The sequence below is a fragment of the Corylus avellana genome, chromosome ca8, assembly GCF_901000735.1.
Source record: "Corylus avellana chromosome ca8, CavTom2PMs-1.0".
Taxonomy (NCBI): domain Eukaryota; kingdom Viridiplantae; phylum Streptophyta; class Magnoliopsida; order Fagales; family Betulaceae; genus Corylus; species Corylus avellana.
In genome coordinates this window covers 5,804,537-5,822,689 of record NC_081548.1, presented here as the reverse complement: position 1 = coordinate 5,822,689, position 18,153 = coordinate 5,804,537, and the positions used below count along the sequence as shown (strand labels likewise).

The window sequence follows — 18,153 nt, the reverse complement described above, 5'->3', positions numbered from 1 at the left end:
GCTCTCTTCACATCCATTGAAGAGGTACATCTTGGGGAGGAAATGGGTGCTTGCTCGAATCCTAGAGGTAGAAGGGAGCTTTTGAACTTAGAATGCTCCATTAATTATGATTCTGTAGGAGCGTCCTCTAGGCAGGGAAAAGGCAAGGCTCATGTCGGTTAGCGTGGCTTAAGGTGTTTGTGGGTTTTTGGGTTCTAGGGCTTCTGGTTCTTTGAGGGGTTTTGTTGGTTGGGTTAGGTTTGGTGGTGGGCTGTTGTTTGTTTTAGTTTGGTGTTTTCCATTGTAAGCTTTGAAAGGTGATCTCAATAAGTGGAAAGTGGAGGTGTTTGGAGACATAAGGAAACAGAAAAAGGAGATGGAGGGATTGAGTGAGCTGGATCGCATTGAAGAAAGTAGAGCTTTAACGGAGGAGGAGAGAATTAAACGAGAAGAGTGTGCTAGCACCCTAGAGAAGACTCTTTATCAAGAAGAAGTGAGTTGGAGGTAGAAATCTAGGGCATTGGGGTTGAAAGAGGGAGATCGGGATACGAAGTTCTTCCATAGGTTGGCCAATTCGCATAGGCGAAATAACACAGTTGCTGCCATGATGGTAGATGGGAGCAGGATAGAGGATCCAGTAGTTATACAGGATCATAGTGTGCATTTTTATAAAACATTGTATTCTAAATAGTATCAGGGGAGACCAACTAGGCTTTTAGCCCCTTTGTTGGTAAATCAGGTGTTTAGTAGGTGAGATTTTGGATGGAGTGAGATTTTGAGGACAATGAAGTATGGGAGGTGGTGAGGAAGTTGAAGGGCGACAAAGCACTCGGCCTTGATGGGTTCACTATGGCCTTCTTTCATAAATGTTGGGGGGGTGGTCAAGGACATGATGGCGGTTTTCAAGGAATTTCATGAGAGTGGAAAATTTGAGAAGAGCATTAATGCTACATTTGTTGTGCTTATTCCAAAAAAAGCTAGAGCGGTGGAGATCAAGGATTTTTGCCCTAATAGCCTTGTAAGTGGGGTGTATAAATAATTTCGAAGGTCCTGGTTAGTTGGTTGAACTCGGTGTTGGGAAAGCTTGTGTCACATACGCAAAATGCGTTTCTTCCAAGTAGGCAAATAATGGACTCTATTTTAATGGCAAATGAATGTGTGGATAGTTGGATTTGATCTGGGCAATCAGGTCTTATTTGCAAGCTGGATTTGGAAAAGGCCTATAATCATGTCAACTAGGAATTTCTACTATATATGTTAGAGAGGTGTGGTTTTGGGGAAAGATGGCGAGGTTGGATTTATCATTGTGTCTCTACGGTACGTTTATCCGTTATTAATGGTACGCCTGCAGGCTTCTTCAGTAGTTCTCGAGGAGTGAGACAAGGGCATCCTTTGTCCCCTTTATTATTTGTGTTGGTGATGGAGGTGTTTAGCAGGATGATGAATGCAACGGTGGAGAGAGATCTTATGGCTGGATTTTCGGTGGGTTCGTGGCATTTTGAGGTAATGGTTGTGTCACACTTATTATTCACGGATGACACACTTATCTTCTACGAGCCAAAGGTGGAACAGCTTCGTAATTTGAGATGCTTTCTGCTGTGTTTTGAAGTGGTTTCGGGGTTGAAAATAAATTTTCAAAGTCTGTTATTGCCCCCAAAGGTGAGTGGGGAGATGTGGAAGGTTTGTCAAGAATACTTGGGTGTGGTGTGGATTTGGTACCATTTACGTACTTGGGTTTACCTTTGGGTCCTCATTATAAGGATCCATCCATATGGAACAATGTCATTGAGAAGATGGAGACTAAGTTGGCAGGGTGGAAGCGGATGTATTTAGGGTGGTAGGCTAACGTTGATTAAAGCACTCTCTCTAACATACCCACGTACTATTTATCTCTGTTTCAGATTCTAGTGAGAGTGGCGAAGCGAATAGAAAAATTACAAAGAGACTTCTTGTGGGGAGGTGTAGGTGACGAATTCAAGTTTCATTTGGTAAACTGGTCCAAGGTTTGCATGCCGATGGAGGTGGGGGGATTAGGGGTAAAGAATTTGATTTAGTTCAATCGAGTGTGGATTTTTTTGTGTGGATAGCGGTTCTGGGTAAAATATTAACATTGGACAATTTACGTAAAAAGAACATTATAGTGACAGTGTGGTGTTGTATGTGCAAGTATAGTGGTGAATCAATTGATCATTTATTATTGCAGTGTGAGGTTGCTATAGAGCTATGGAACATGGTTTTTCAGTTGTTTGGTGTTATGTGGGTGATGCCAAGTAAGATGAAGGATTGTTTGGGAAGTTGGAGAGGACAAAGGGGTAATCGTATAGTTTTGCAAATTTGGAGAATGGCCCCTTTATGTGTAATGTGGTGCTTATGGAGAGAAAGGAATGCACTGAGTTTTGAGGACCGAGATGTTGGACTTATAGAGTTGAAGAAAAGGGTGCTCTAAACACTGTTCTCATGGAGAGTAATGTGGCATTCGTCGCAAGCTTCAACGCTTGTGGAATTTTTAGACTTATGTGCTTTATTTTCAGCTTAATAGCTATTGCATACGTGGGCTCTATTGTATACTTCCTGTGTACATGGGTTGAGCCCCTTTGCGCTTTTATATACATTGATATTACCTATCAAAAATTTTTTTTACTCTTTCTTTGTGTGTGTGTTTGTGTATATAAATGCGCTAGCTTATCCATAATGTCTATATGCATTTAGTACTTTTAGTTGAGTTCGCCCTAACCCATCTCTGTGGTTGGACCTGAATATACTTGCTTGGGTCGGGGGCAGATTTGATTGAAATTATTAAAATTGAAGGGTCAGGCTAGGGGCAAAGCAGTTTTTATGTGATTGCACTTGATTTCTGGGTCTTGTGGCCAGCTAGACATCGGATGAGGACCCCAAGTGAGGCGTCTTGCATCCGTAACTGTAGAGAATTGTTGAAAGTGGCTAGATATCCAACAGATAGTAAATTATCTTTTAATTGGTCAACTGATGATGTCAATACCTTATTGTGCTAAGGTGAGTACAATTATGTTCTTTTACTGTGCAGTTGCATGCAAAGAGCAAAGTATGACATTGGAGAAGAAGCAGTTCATCGATTTTCGTTATCCGCTGAAGACAAAGCTACCCTTGAATTAGTTGAATGGGTCGATAGTGCCTTCAGAAGAGCATCTGTATGATTCAGATTGTTCAATTATTTAATTCTAGATTTTATGCTTTCACAAAGTATTAATATCTGTATATTGTTGTACATCTACAAGTATTTCTCTCTCTCTCTCTCTCTCTCTCTCTTTTAAACTCTACTTAAATGGAACTGTAGATGTAAACATTGGAGGCTGTTATAGTATCTAACTTTTGGTTGGTAATGTGTGATTTGGCCTTAACCGAATTTAGCCTATCGAATGCACTTCCAGTAATATAACATTATTTAGTAATTGGTGGACATATTTCCTGCCCAGTCACTTGGTCGAGGTATGTGGTCACATGTCATACCATCAGAGATTCCATGGTTAGCTCCGTTAGTGACTAGTTTTTCTGAGTTTCTTATTCTTTTCTCACCTTCTAATTAGGCGCTCTCTTTTTATACTTCTTGTATAATAGGGTTGTGCCCCTCTACACTTTTGATATATACAACATTACTTATAAAAAAAAAGAAATTCCATGGTTTATATTTGATTCTGTTCTTGAAGTTTTCTTTGATGCACTAGTCACCCCTTTGACCTTTCTTATTTTCCCATAGCTTTTAGCAAATGATGTAACTGAACCATATTTCTCATCAATGTGATTGCTGTTTCCCTATCATTATTGAAGGTTGTTTTAGGGGATAACTTCATATATTGTTATTGGATGCATAAAAAACTAGAGGTAGCAAGTGAAAGTTATGATGGTCATTGTTGTCTATAAGAAAACTGTTACTTGAAAAGCTAAATTTGCAGCCATACCTGGTTAAACTGTTGGCTGCAGAGTAGACTTCCTTTATAGTTGGCAAAGGAATGGTGTTTCTCTTGGTCTTAGGGCCCTGTAGTAGGTGTTGGGCTAGAGCCTGACTGGTTTTTCACTTGTTTTGGTTCGACAGGGGAGTTGATCAGTATTCTGCAATATGCAGATCTGGAAGGAATTAGACTCAATTAGGCCTGGTACAGCAAATTATACAGAATTAGTGTTCTCTTGTTTTGCAAAGCAATTGCTCTTGAAACATTTCCCACTACACCTGTCAGTATGTTTAACTGAGGAGTGGTAGTTCATCTCATTATGTGGGATATTTCTCAAGTATTCTGTGAGCTTTTGGTCATGTGGGAGATTCTCGAATGTTGTGTGAGCCCTTGGCCTTCATCATTTCATACTGTAATAAGTGGAAGCTGTTGGTTCAAAGAATCAAGGTGCCAAGGCCTTGTTCTCCATGATACTGGAGAGTTTGAAATAGCGTGGTTAGTTCAGTGTAGAAACAATATACAGGGACTAAGCTGGGGATTTTCCTGAAAAGAGTGTTAGAGAAATGAGGAATTTGGGCTTAACCTTAGTTGAGTCAGACATTCAAACTGCAATGTAGGCGAGTCTAGAGTTGGTAAGATAAGATACAAACAAGAATTGATCATTAGGACTCTACTGATATGTCAAAAAGTTGGGGTAGAGTTGTTGTCATGAAGATTAGTATTGGAATTTCGCATTTTGGGCTTAAGTTAAAGGAGATAAAATAAAATATTGGATGAGTAAGAGCAATACATATTGTTATTTATCAAGTGCCTATCTTTGGGTGGGACACTTGTTAATCACATTTGCAGTTCTAGATGAAGGGTTTGGTGGTGCCTCCCAATGGTTGGAGGTTAGAGCGTATAATCGGTGCTGCACCTATTGCATGGCTTTTCAAAGACTAAAGCTATGGGTCTGATGACTTCTCATAAGATGTTTTGGTTCAGAAACAAGTGTCTGAGTTACGCAAATCAGGATAAATGAGGTGGTTCTTAAAGATGCAACACCAAATGGCAAAGGGAGAGCTTGGAGACCCATCTCAATCAGGGGTATGCTGGGCTTTTCCAAGAGCTGCACCCTACCATGTTTATGACCAATTCGATCCTGATGCACTAGAACGTACCAGAGAAGGCTACGATCGTTACTGTATCTGTATTGAAGTGATGCGACAAAGTGTTTGCTGGGTCTTATTATCTTATTTTACTATAAATTCGAAGTGTCCATGTCCTCCGACTACGTCGTTACTGTACCATGTTTAATCCATAGTTTTCCTTTTGTGGAACAGTAGTCCCCCTAGGTTTTATGCAAGTGAGATACTGGCCTTCATACCAACAAAAAGGGGATTCTGGTCTGCATTATCAGTGCTGGTTGGAGGCCTGGTTCAAGGTGTGTATCTTGAGAGGTTGGCTTTTCTCAAAGTCAATTTCAGGTTAAAATTTGGGCTTCTTTTAAAGGATGTACTTGAAGAAGGACAGTGATTGAATGCTCTTTGCAATGGTCCTTTCAAACCCTATTTTGGTGGAGATGGTGATTGTTTGTCTATTAGATTCTGAAATTATAGAAAAACCCTAACTGAAGAAACTAAAAAAAAAAATGGCAATTATAAAATAGAATTAAGGCACTAGTAGCATAATAAACTACCAAAGACACTTATTCTTGGACACAAAAAGCCTTCATACTTGGTCTAGAGGTGATTGTCTTATCTTAGAAGTTGATATTTCCTACCAAACCATCCTATAGGTACAATATTAATGTTTCAGTATTTGAGTACTCTTGTTTACTTCTGAATGAATATTGTCTTGGTTGCAGTTTTCCTTTAATTTTCCTCTCATATGTGAAATTATGATTTTTGCCCTTTTTATTTTTATTTTTTTTATTTTTTATTTTTTATTGTTTCTCACAAACTATATATATATATATTCACACATTATCTTTTCCAGGTAGAAGATGTAGTCTCTCGTGCTGCTGATGGAACTTCTGCAGTACAAGATCTAGATTTTGCCTCTTTACGCTCCCAGTTAGGTCCTTTGGCTGCAGTAAGTGCTCACAATGTCAATTCTCTATTCCCCTATTCTGAATCTCTGTAAAAAGTGAATACCCAAGTTTCTTTTTATGTGATTATAGGCTGATGTATGTGTATTTCCTGGCAGATTCTTCTTTGTATTGATGTTGCTGCTACTTCTGCAAGGTCAGCAAAGATGTCCCAACAGCTTCTGACTCAGGTATGGCTCACTTATCTACAAATATATAGTTCTTACTTGGTGTGGCTGTAGTCATATGATGACATTTCTTTTTCTTCTAATAATGTTTGTCTTGGTTTTCAAGTACTATTTTGATTTTCTAGATCCCCAGTAAATAAGCAGAGTTTTTAAGAAAATGTCGAGGAATTTTTGATGGAATGACAGTTGCACCAGTTTCATGCTATTTAAACTTTTGTGAGAAATTAATATTATTCCCGGTCTTTTTTTTTTTTTTTTGGTTCTGTTTTCGTACTACTTAGTGATTCATATTGAACGAATACAAAAATTGTCACCAATGTTATTAATTTCCTTTCACAAAGCTTATCCCGTAAACGTTTTCAAGATGCAGGCATTCATTTCTTAAGTAGGAAGTTAATATGCAAGAACAATATTAGTTTTTGAAAGAGTATGATCTGCCCTTGTTGTTATCATTGATCACTGATGACTTTGTTTGCTTGTAGGGAATATAATACTATTGAATTTTTATACCTGCATCTGCCACATCTTGACTTTTTTCAGTTTCCTTATCTCAATAATTTTTTGGAATGGTTTCTTTTTACTTCGTCTTTTGATGTTTTTAGCCATAGTTCCCTACTAGTTAGATGTTGTGCTGTGTTGTTATTTAACATTATGCATTAACTTGTATATCTCTAGGCGCAAGTTATGTTATCTGAGATATATCCGGGAAGTTCTCCAAAGATGGGATCCACATACTGGGATCAAATCCTTGAAGTTGGAGTGATTTCTGTTTCACGGCGTGTCCTCAAGCGTTTACTTGAGTTCTTGGAACAGGTACAAGATTATTCATGCATGCATTTTTTTTTTTTTTTTTTTTTTTTTTTAATATTTGGAGAGGGAGTTTCTGTCAGCCCATTTACTACTGGTGTGGTTATGAATATGCAGAGTGGGAACTCGTTCGAAAATTCCAGTTTTAATTGACTGAGGAAACATGAATCTGTATAGAGAATTCTCTCCGTATTTATGTCAATCTTAAATTTTTATTATAGAACTTTTACAAACTGTCGGTAAGAATATGTTTATTTGGTTATTGATCCTGTTCCATGGTCTGCTCCAGGATAACCCTCCTCCCCTTCTGGCCTTTTTGTCTGGGGATATTATCATTTCTTCATCTAAGGAGACACACCGACAGGGGCAAAGAGAACGTGCTCTTGGTATGCTACATCAGATGATTGAAGATGCTCACAGGGGCAAGCGGCAGTTTTTGAGCGGTACTTTTTCCATTTGACTTTCTTTTGGGGTAGGGTCTGTTATGGACTACTGAAATTTCTTTTCGGACTTCCATTTTTTTGAGTTGGGGAGCTATAGGCTAAACTTTTACTATTTACCATATGGCTTAAGGTGTCTTTATCCTGTAAAATTGTAGGTAAACTTCATAATCTTGCAAGGGCTGTTGCTGATGAAGAAACAGAACCCAATTTTCCTAAAGGGGAAGGCCCATATTCTGATAGAAAGGTTCTCTCTAATTTTGAAAAGGATGGGATTCTTGGGCTTGGATTAAGAGCTGTGAAACAGAAACCCTTAAGTTCAATGGCTGGGGAAACTGGGGCACAGTCTGTTGGCTATGATATCAAAGATTCTGGGAAGAGATTGTTTGGTCCATTAAGTACCAAGCCCACAACATATCTGTCACAATTTATTCTCCATATTGCTGCGATTGGTGACATAGTTGATGGGACTGATACAACTCATGATTTCAACTTTTTTTCACTCGTGTTCGAATGGCCTAAGGATGTAAGATCTTTTATTTCTTGAAGATTATCTTCATTTTTTTGTTTACAGATATTTCTGCCTCCAATTGCATTGTGGGGTAATTTTTCGAATAATGGAAATGCTTCTGGAAGCCTTCCAGAGTGATAAGGGGCATGGTGTAGAATAAATTTGGACTTTCTTCTAAACATTGGGGAGAAATAATATAGATGAAAAATACATCATTAGCATGGCCTGCATGTTAGAGTGCATCACTTTGGAACTGAAGAATATGTCCTAATATGTTATTCCACAAAAATTTACTTGTGTAAACACTGACCAGATACATGCTTGCACACAAAAGTTTATACGATGAGGAATCATGACACTACGTGATAATTATTTAAGTCCTACCTGTTGACTTGCCCTACATATATTACATATTTTTACAAGTTGAATATATGCCTATTCAATTATTAGTTTTTCACGTCATGAATAATGTTCAAGCAAACATAATTTCAAGGGTTTTGTTTGTTAATGTATTTGGTTAGGTGCTTTGGGATTTTGGTGTTTTGATGTGACAAAAAGGTAAGAAGTGTTTTTAGAAATGTATTTTGGTGGGTCCATACTTGAGAAAATGTCTTCTATGGAGTACATTTGCTTATTTTGAGAAAACCCATAGAGTTGTGGAGCTGTACTCTTTACTTAAAAAAAAATTTATAAATTCAAAAAAAAAAAGAGAGTGGCTGCACGGCCACCCCTCCTCCTCTTTGGGTGGCCACGCAAATACTCTAATCCTTCTTTTTTTCAAAAAAAAAAAAATAATAATAATAAGTTATCTCATACCCCTGTAAAATTGAGTACCTGATTTGTCAAAATATCACTACAATAAGGTAAGAATACAGTTTTATAAGAAATGTTTTGCATTTTGGGAAGTATCTTGAATTTTGAGTTGTTTGTTAAGGTGTGTGAGAAGACTGAGAAATTCAAACTGAATACAAAAAACAAGTATACAATGCATTGGCAAACATAACCAAGGAATTTGGTTTCTATGAATGATGACACTGATGATATATTTGGGGAATGCCCTCTTATTGCATGCTTAAATTTTGGTTTTTATTATTTGTGGTAATTTCTGCATGTTACTAAAATATACTGTGTGTGTGTGTATATATATTTATATATTTATTTATTTATTTTCTTTTCAGTTGGCCAGTCATTGAATCACAGCATTGATAGGTCAAGCTCTATATTTCCAATAAATATGATTTTATCCTGTTAATTGTAAACCATGTGTAGAGTGATTTTGTATGTTTTTTATTTTTTATTTTTTTTATTTTTATATAGATAAGGGTAGAATGGTTATTTATGTATGAGTGAAATAGAAATTTTGATTAGCTAGATTCAAATTCAACTGTAACACAGTGATATCTTTTAAGTACAGAAACTGTCAACAGTTCTTTAACTTTTGCTTTAATACCGTTGAAATCCTACCCCTACGTGCCTGCGGATAACTATATATGTAATGGCTGATCTGGCTTAAACTTCAGCAAAGACAAGTAGGAAGTAAGGTTCTAAAGTACAACATAAGTTTTCAGTGAGCCTCAATTACATGTTAATGCTTTAAGGAGTAAGCATATCTACATTTCCCTAGGATCATAAATATGATGATGTCTTATTGTTGTATCTTGCAGCTTTTAACTCGTCTGGTCTTTGATCGAGGCAGCACTGATGCAGCTGTAAAGGTAGCTGAAATTATGGGTGCTGATTTTGTGCATGAAGTGATTTCTGCATGTGTACCTCCAGTTTATCCTCCACGATCTGGTCATGGATGGGCCTGCATTCCTGTCATTCCTGCCTGCCATAAGAGCGGCTCTGAAAATAGAGCACTCTCCCCCTCATCTAAAGAAGCTAAACCCAATTGTTACACCCGTTCCTCGGCAACACCTGGAATCCCGCTATACCCTCTCCAATTAGATATAGTAAAACATTTGGTTAAAATGTCTCCAGTGAGGGCTGTCCTAGCATCTGTTTTTGGGAGCAGTATATTGTACTCTGGCAGTGAATCTTCTTTCAATGATGGACTGCTTCAGGCACCTGATGCTGACAGGTTATTTTATGAATTTGCACTCGATCAATCTGAGAGGTAAGATACACGCTGGGGGAGTAATTTACACCTGATGATTTACATTATGGTCATGTAGTTTAACCTTGTATTTTGATGTTCAGGTTCCCAACTTTAAATCGATGGATACAAATGCAAACTAACCTTCATCGAGTCTCAGAATTTGCCGTAGCAACCAATCAAACAGCTGATGATGCCAAGCTTAAACCTGAAGCAAGATCTGCTGTTAAGAGACTCCGCGAGCATGACAATGACACAGAGTCAGAAGTTGATGACATTGTTTCCAGTAATATTTCAACAGCTTTGCAAAACTCCATTGGTGAGCGGGTTGCAGCTCCTGAGTCTTGGCATGATTCATCAAAATCTGAGGTTGCTGATCTTGATACTACGGTTTTTCTTTCTTTCAATTGGGAGAATGAAGAACCCTATGTGAAAGCCGTTGAACGGTATCACTGCTAATTATCTCTTGTTTCAGTGTCCCTTAACTATATATCAATAGTTCACTTTTTGGTCTTCTCAGTTATCTTCTTTGGTCATCTTTGTTCCGTTGTTGTATATGATTTTCAAGTGTGATGTGTCCTAATATACTCGTTCGAAATGTAATAATAACCAGGATCCTTCGGTGAATTTCTTGTTCAGCTATATCTGGTAAATTCGACCCTTGTATATGACGGATAAAATGACAATAAGAATTGTAAGATGGCTCTGTTGATGGAAGTAAAAAAGAAACAAATGAAGATGCATCAAAGCCTAGATATTAGTAGAAAGTTTCTGTGTTATTATGAATTGCATTTTAAGCCTCTAGGAATTCTTTTATGTAGTTCTTCAGGGGATATTGGTCAGAAACATGCAGTTTCATTTTTCTAATTTGCATGTAATATGTGTTAGACACGACAAAATAAACAAAATTAGTGGCATATTCTACTAAAAATTTTCCTCACCATTCTTTTCCCCATTTATTTTCTTTTGGGGTTGGGCGCGGGGGCTAGGTTTTAGGTTTTAGTGGGTTGTTGTTCTTTTTTCTTCCCCAATAATTAGAATAATGTTTTTGGCACTCTTTGTTCTCTTTGATAGGTTGATTGATGAAGGAAAGCTAATGGATGCTCTTGCACTTTCGGATCGCTTTCTAAGTAATGGAGCATCAGACCGTTTACTTCAACTACTCATTGAACGTGGGGAAGAAAGCCATTCAATCTCTGGACAACCTCAAGGGTATGGCGGCCATAACGTCTGGAGCAATAGTTGGCAGTATTGCCTGCGGTTGAAGGATAAACAGCTGGCTGCTAGGCTTGTCCTCAAGTATGTATGGGTCTTTTCCATTATTGTGATGAATGCTTGCTGATAGTTGAGATACACATATATAATTGTTTATGACCAGCTTCTCTTTTTGATTTGGTTTTTCAAATGTGAAGCAGTTCTTCTCTTCTCCTTGTTAGCCCGTGCTATTTTATATCTAAGAGTTTAAAATCGTTGCACAGTTAGTGTCTACTTGATATATATAATTGTTTCACATCCTGACTACTTAAGCTTTTAGGGTTGATGGTTTCTAAAATACCATCAGAACTTGGTTTGTTTTAAAGGTCTAGTGGTGGAACCTTGGGTTGGGAAACCCACTTGTTTCAGGTTCAGTTTGGTGTTTGTTTCTATTTCCATTTCCATTGTGTTTTGGGCATACATGTAAAGAGGTAAGAAAAAAAGGGGGGTGGGTTGGTGTTTCAGGTTCAGTTTGGCGAAATCATGTGGATTGGTGTTGTTTGGATTCTTGTGGGGCCTCGGGTGGTATTTTGATCATGTGGGATACTAGGGTGGTGGAGAAAGTCGATGTTTGTGTAGGGACTTACTCCTTGGCCGTGTCTTTCAAGAATGTGGTCGATCTCTCGGCTTGGGCGTATGCAGGGGTGTACGGTCCTAACTTTGATAGGGATAGGAGGTTTCTTTGGGATGAGCTGGCTGGCGTTCTTAGTTGGTGGAATTTGCCGTGGTGTATTGGCAGAGATTTCAATGTGACTCGATTCCCTAGTGAAAGATCAAGTGGAGCTCGTCTAGATTCTGCTATGATGGGTTTCTCTAATTTTATTTCTGAACAAGGGCTCATGGACCTTCCTCTTGTTGGGGGTGCTTTCACTTGGTCGGTTTCTCAAGATCCTCCCTTGTGGTCTAGGATTGATCGGTTTCTTGTTTCCCCAGATTTGGAAGCTTGGTTTCCAGGGGCGAGGCAGAAGAGGCTCCCTCGTATTTGCTCGGATCACTTTCCAATCATTCTTGAGTTGGGGGAGGTTTCCCAAGGGAAAAGGCCATTTAGGTTCGAGAATATGTGGCTTAAAGCGGAAGGGTTTGTTGCCTTAGTCAAACAATGGTGGGATTCCTATGAGTTCCAAGGTACGCCAAGCTTTGTTCTCGCTTGCAAGCTCAAGGCCTTGAAGTTGAACTTGAAGGCATGGAATGAGGAGGTGTTTGGAAACATTGAGAGGAATAAGAGGACTCTTCTTGAAGATCTTCGGGCATTCGATGAGTATGAAGAAAGTAGGGCTTTGGATGAGGAGGAGTTATTGAGGAAGGCCGAGATTGTTCAAGAGTTAGAGAAGTGTACACTTATGGAGGAGATTAGTTGGAGGCAGAAATCTAGGGTGCATTGGTTGAAGGAAGGAGACAAGTGCACTAAATTCTTTCACTCCATAGCCAACTCTAACAGAAGATCTAACTCGATAGAGACTCTTATGGTCGGGGATACTACTTCCAATCAAGACGAGATTAGTGAGCATATTGTTGAGTTCTATCAAAAGCTCTTTGCTGAGAAGCACAGTTGGAGGCCCATGGTTGATGGTATTTCTTTCGATTCCATTTCGGAGGGGGAGGCTAGCTGGTTGGAGAGAGATTTTGAAGAGGAAGAGGTAAAAAAGGTCGTGTTTAAGATGAATGGCAATAAGGCACCGGGCCCCGATGGGTTTTCTATGGCTTTCTTCCAAGCATGCTGGGAGGTGGTGAGGGAGGATATTATGAAGGTGTTTCGGGCTTTTCATGCCGGAGGAAGGTTTGTAAAGAGCTTCAATGCTTCTTTCATTTCGCTTATTCCAAAGATTCCCGGTGCCATCAATCTTAAAGATTTCCGCCCTATTAGCCTTGTGGGAGGTATTTACAAAATAATTGCCAAAGTCTTAGCTAATAGATTGAAGGTTGTGTTGGATAAGATCATCTCCAAGTCGCAAAATGCTTTTATCAAAGGTAGGCAGATTCTAGATCCTATCTTGATTGCTAATGAATGCCTTGGTAGTAGGCTGAGGTCTGGGGAGCCAGGGATTATGTGCAAAATGGACTTGGAAAAAGCTTATGATCATGTGAACTGGGGTTTTTTGATGTACTTGATAAGGAGGTGTGGTTTTGGAGGTTTATGGTGTTCTTGGATTCATCATTGCATATCTTCGGTGCGGTTTTCGATTCTGGTAAATGGGTCTCCTAAAGGATTTTTTAGCAGCTCCAGGGGTTTGAGACAAGGGGATCCCCTCTCTCCTTTGTTGTTTGTTTTTGTGATGGAGGCTTTGAGTAGGATGATATCTGCGGCGGTTCAGGGGGGGTTGGTAGAAGGCTTCAAAGTCGGCAATACTATTGTCTCTCATATTTTATTTGCCGATGATACCTTGATTTTTTGCAATGCTAGGCCCGCCCAGTTACGCTATTTGCGGAGTGTGTTTTTGTGGTTTGAAGGTGCATCCGGTTTGAAGGTTAATTTGGCTAAGTCGATGCTAATTCCGGTGGGGAATGTGGAGCAAGTGGAGTTGTTAGCTGGTATTTTAGGGTGTGAGGCCGTTACTTTGCCAGTGAAGTATCTTGGTCTCCCGTTGGGAGGCTCTTATAAGTCCAAGCAGATTTGGGATGGAGTTATCGAGAAGATCGAACATCGGTTGGCCAGTTGGAAAAGGGTGTATTTGTCGAAGGGGGGTAGGGTCACCTTTATCAAGAGCACTCTCGCTAACTTGCCCACTTATTACTCGTCTTTATTCCCTATTCCGGTGAGTGTTGCTAAGCGCATTGAGAAGCTTCAATGCAATTTCTTATGGGGTGGGATAGGTGAGGAGTTTAAGTACCACTTGGTGAAGTGGTCACAGGTTTGCACTCCGATCAAGGAAGGAGGGTTGGGAATTAGGAATTTATTGGTGTTCAATCGCGCTCTTTTAGGGAAATGGTTATGGCGATATGGGACGGAGAGAGATGCTTGGTGGAGAATGGTGGTAGATTCGAAGTATGGAAGCTTATGGGGAGGGTGGTGTTCTGTTGAGCCTAGAAGAGCATTTGGGGTGGGGCTATGGAAGAATATTAGGAAAGGGTGGGATACTTTCAAAGGCTTTACGAGATTTGTAGTGGGGGATGGGACTAGGGTTAGCTTTTGGCATGATTGGTGGTGTGGAGATACAGCCCTCAGGATAGCTTTCCCGATTCTTTTTAGTATTGCTTGTGCGAAGGAGGCCTCAGTTGCGGATAACTTGGAGATGATAGGTGGGTCCAATCAGTGGAATGTGAGTTTTTCTAGAGAGGCTCATGACTGGTAGGTGGATGTCTTTACCTCTTTCTTCCAGATGCTGCATGCAGCTAGGGTGAGTCGAGGGTCTGAAGATAGATTATGGTGGACACCCTCCAAAAGAGGTTATTTCAAGGTCAAGTCTCTCTTTTTCTCATTGGCGTGTTCGGAAGGGAGGAGGTTTCCATGGAAGAGTGTGTGGCGGACACAGGCTCCTCCAAGGGCAGCTTTCTTTGCATGGTCAGCGGCTTGGGGCAAAATTCTGACCTTAGATAATCTCAGGAAGCGACATGTGATTGTTGTGAACAGATGTTGTATGTGCAAGAAAAGCGAGGAGACGGTGGATCATCTTCTTCTGCATTGTGAGGTTGCGTCTGCTCTGTGGAGTGGCTTTTTTGGTCGCTTTGGGTTATCGTGGGTGATGCCTGGTAGGGTCGTCGAGTTGCTGGCTTGTTGGTGGTCTTCAGGTAAGGGGGGGAGTGCTGCGGTCTGGAAGATGGTGCCTACTTTTTTTTTTTTGTGCTTATGGAGAGAGAGAAATAATAGGTGTTTCGAGGACTTGAAGAGGTCCTTTGAGGACATTTTATCCTATTGTTTCCATACTTTGTATCTTTGGACTGTAGCGTTTGTCTTTCCAGTGTCGTTTAGCTTTGATGATTTCCTTGTACGTTTTTCCCCTTCTAGTTAGGTGATCTTCTTTATATACTCCCAGTGTACTTTGGGGCGCCTACGCTTTTAATAAAGTCTGCTGATTACTTATCAAAAAAAAAAGGGGGGTGGGCATGATATGGCTGGAACTGTGATCCGATCTCCTTATGAAATTTGAAAGTATTACTCCTGGTTTTTGATATGTGCACACACACGTACAGATGTGACCTTTTTTTTCCCCTTCTATTTTTTATTTGTGTTTTGCTATTTATTACCTCACAATTTACTATCAGCAAAAACCCTTCTCACAATATCTCAATCTTATAATATCTTCTGTTCTACACCTCTAATGGGGATGTATATGTGTAAATGATGATTTATGCGGAATATTTGGTATGCTTATTCCTGTAGGCCGTAATGTTTTAGACACATTTTACTCCAGGTATATGCACAGATGGGAACTTGATGCTGCTTTGGATGTTTTGACCATGTGCAGCTGCCACCTGCCACAAAGCGATCAGCTTAGAAATGAGGTGCTGGTTTTATTTGTTATTTGCTTTATCGTAATTTTTTTAATTTGTATTGATTCTTTTGCTTGAAGCTTTATATGATTCCTTTAGCATTAATATTTCTGCTTTTGCCCATTACTTTTCCTTGGTGAGATAGTTTTTTTGGTTGCTTAGGTCTTCCAAATGAAACAAGCCTTGCAGAGGTACAGCCACATACTAGGTGCAGATGACCATTATAGTAGCTGGCAAGAGGTTGTTATTCTCTCTTGTATCTAAATTAAGATGAAAAACATGGAATAAAAAAAGTGGTCTAAGTCCTGCTTGGAGTTATTTAACCATAATACTCGTTAAATGACAGGTTGAAGCCGAATGTAAGGAAGATCCTGAAGGCTTGGCACTTAGATTAGCTGGAAAAGGAGCTGTTTCTGCTGCTTTAGAAGTGGCTGAAAGTGCAGGATTATCCATAGATTTGCGGAGAGAACTGCAGGGCCGGCAACTTGTGAAGCTTCTCACTGCGGATCCTCTCAATGGTGGGGGTCCAGCAGAAGCTTCACGGTTTCTTTCTTCTCTACGTGACTCCGATGATGCACTACCTGTTGCCATGGGTGCAATGCAGTTGTTACCCAATTTACGGTCAAAGCAACTTCTTGTAATTACGTGTCCTCTTTCTCGGAGATGTGATTTAATAACATTCAATGTGTTATTTGGGTATTGAAATTTGTGTTTCTTCATTATGACTTTCTTTTGTGCCTTTCAAAGGTTCACTTCTTTCTGAAGCGAAGAGAAGGAAATCTGTCAGATATTGAGGTTTCGCGGCTTAACTCATGGGCTTTAGGTCTTCGTGTTCTGGCTGCCTTGCCTTTGCCATGGCAGCAAAGATGTTCTTCGTTGCATGAACACCCTCATTTGATCCTGGAGGTGCTTCTGATGAGGAAACAACTACAATCTGCTGCTCTGGTACTGTAATCCTTACTCATTTTTTTTTTTTTTTTTTTTTTTGAGTAAATATATCAGAACAAAAAAAATAGAAACAAAGGAATACACGGGAAACAAAGAGATGGGAAAACAAACAAAAAGAAACAAAGGGGATTGGGGGTGGGCGGTGGAGGAGATTACAGGGGTGAGGTCACTTAAAAGGGACCACATCAATAGGAGGAAGAGAAAAAAATGGGAATGTTTCTGCTAATCACAGTGGAGGCGGCCCACCTGGTTATGTTTAAGCCAGTTGGTACTGCAATGGACTTTGTGAGTGGAGCAAAGGGGGATCTGGTCCAAGGGGTGAAGGGCATCATTAATAATGGGATTGATCTGCTGGAGAGCTGATTAGATGCCTTAATTAACATCAATTCTTCTTCAAAATTGTTAAAGTAATGATTAAGTGATTAAATTTACTTCTTCCTATAAGCTTAAGCTTTTAGGATAAATGGTAGTTTAATATGGTATCAGAGTCAAAGGTCTTGAGATTGAACCTTGATTCCGTTAATTCACTCCCATTTAAATTAAATATTTCACGTGTTGGGCCTCACCTATTAAAAATGCACATATGTGAGGGGGAGTGTTAAAGTAATGATTAAGTGATTAAATTTACCTCTTCCTATCGGCTTAAGCTTTTAGGATAAATAGCAGTTCAACAAAATTAATTATAATTAATCATATAGGTTGGAATACTTGCTGATCATGTCTTTTTAAATTAAAATAAAAAAAAATCCTCTGTTATTTATGCAACGAGCATTATGTTTGGATTATATTTGTCAACAGATCCTTAAAGAATTTCCTTCGTTGAGAAACAGCAACGTAATTATTGCATATGCTGTAAAAGCTATTACTGTCAGTATTATCTCTCCCCCCAGAGAACATCGGATATCCGTGTCTGGAACAAGGGCTAGGCAGAAAACAAGATCAGGTGTTCCTGCAAGGTCATCTTTTAGCAGCAGTCTAAGTAACTTGCAAAAAGAGGCTCGGAGAGCTTTTTCTTGGGCTCCACGAAATACTGGAGACAAGGCTGCTCCTAAAGATGTTTATCGGAAAAGAAAGAATTCTGGTTTGACTTCATCTGAAAGAGTTGCATGGGAGGCTATGACTGGAATTCAAGAGGATCGTGTTTCATCATATCCTGCAGAAGGGCAAGAACGGCTTCCTTCTGTTTCAATTGCTGAGGAATGGATGCTGACAGGTGATGAAGTTAAGGATGAAGCTGTTCGTGCATCTCACAGATATGAAAGTGCCCCTGACATTACTCTCTTTAAGGTATACTAGTGAAACAGGTGAAACATGTTTGGTTCATGTTGGCAGCTTAGTAGCGTGTAGTATATATGAATTATCAATTTAGTGCTGGTGCTTTTTTTATATGGATAGCCTATTACTTTAAATCTAGACTAAGATGAGCATTAGTCAAGATAAGTGAGAGTGATTTGGTGCATATAACTCATTCTGCGAGTGGGATATTGTTTGTCTCAAGCTCAAATAGGA

At 39.4% G+C, this 18,153-nt stretch overlaps 1 protein-coding gene across 1 annotated transcript in view; it reads left to right on the top strand.

Annotated features, from left to right (window-relative positions):
* Positions 1-18,153, top strand: part of LOC132190698 (uncharacterized) — a 122,308-nt gene that overhangs the window by 41,392 nt on the left and 62,763 nt on the right. The window contains exons 13-22 of the mRNA XM_059605742.1: positions 7,258-7,411; positions 7,567-7,934; positions 9,584-10,035; positions 10,119-10,460; positions 11,089-11,313; positions 15,618-15,708; positions 15,859-15,936; positions 16,043-16,333; positions 16,444-16,641; positions 17,443-17,931. Of these exons, the coding sequence (XP_059461725.1) occupies positions 7,258-7,411; positions 7,567-7,934; positions 9,584-10,035; positions 10,119-10,460; positions 11,089-11,313; positions 15,618-15,708; positions 15,859-15,936; positions 16,043-16,333; positions 16,444-16,641; positions 17,443-17,931 (2,688 nt within the window). The remainder of the gene's footprint in view (positions 1-7,257; positions 7,412-7,566; positions 7,935-9,583; positions 10,036-10,118; positions 10,461-11,088; positions 11,314-15,617; positions 15,709-15,858; positions 15,937-16,042; positions 16,334-16,443; positions 16,642-17,442; positions 17,932-18,153) is intronic.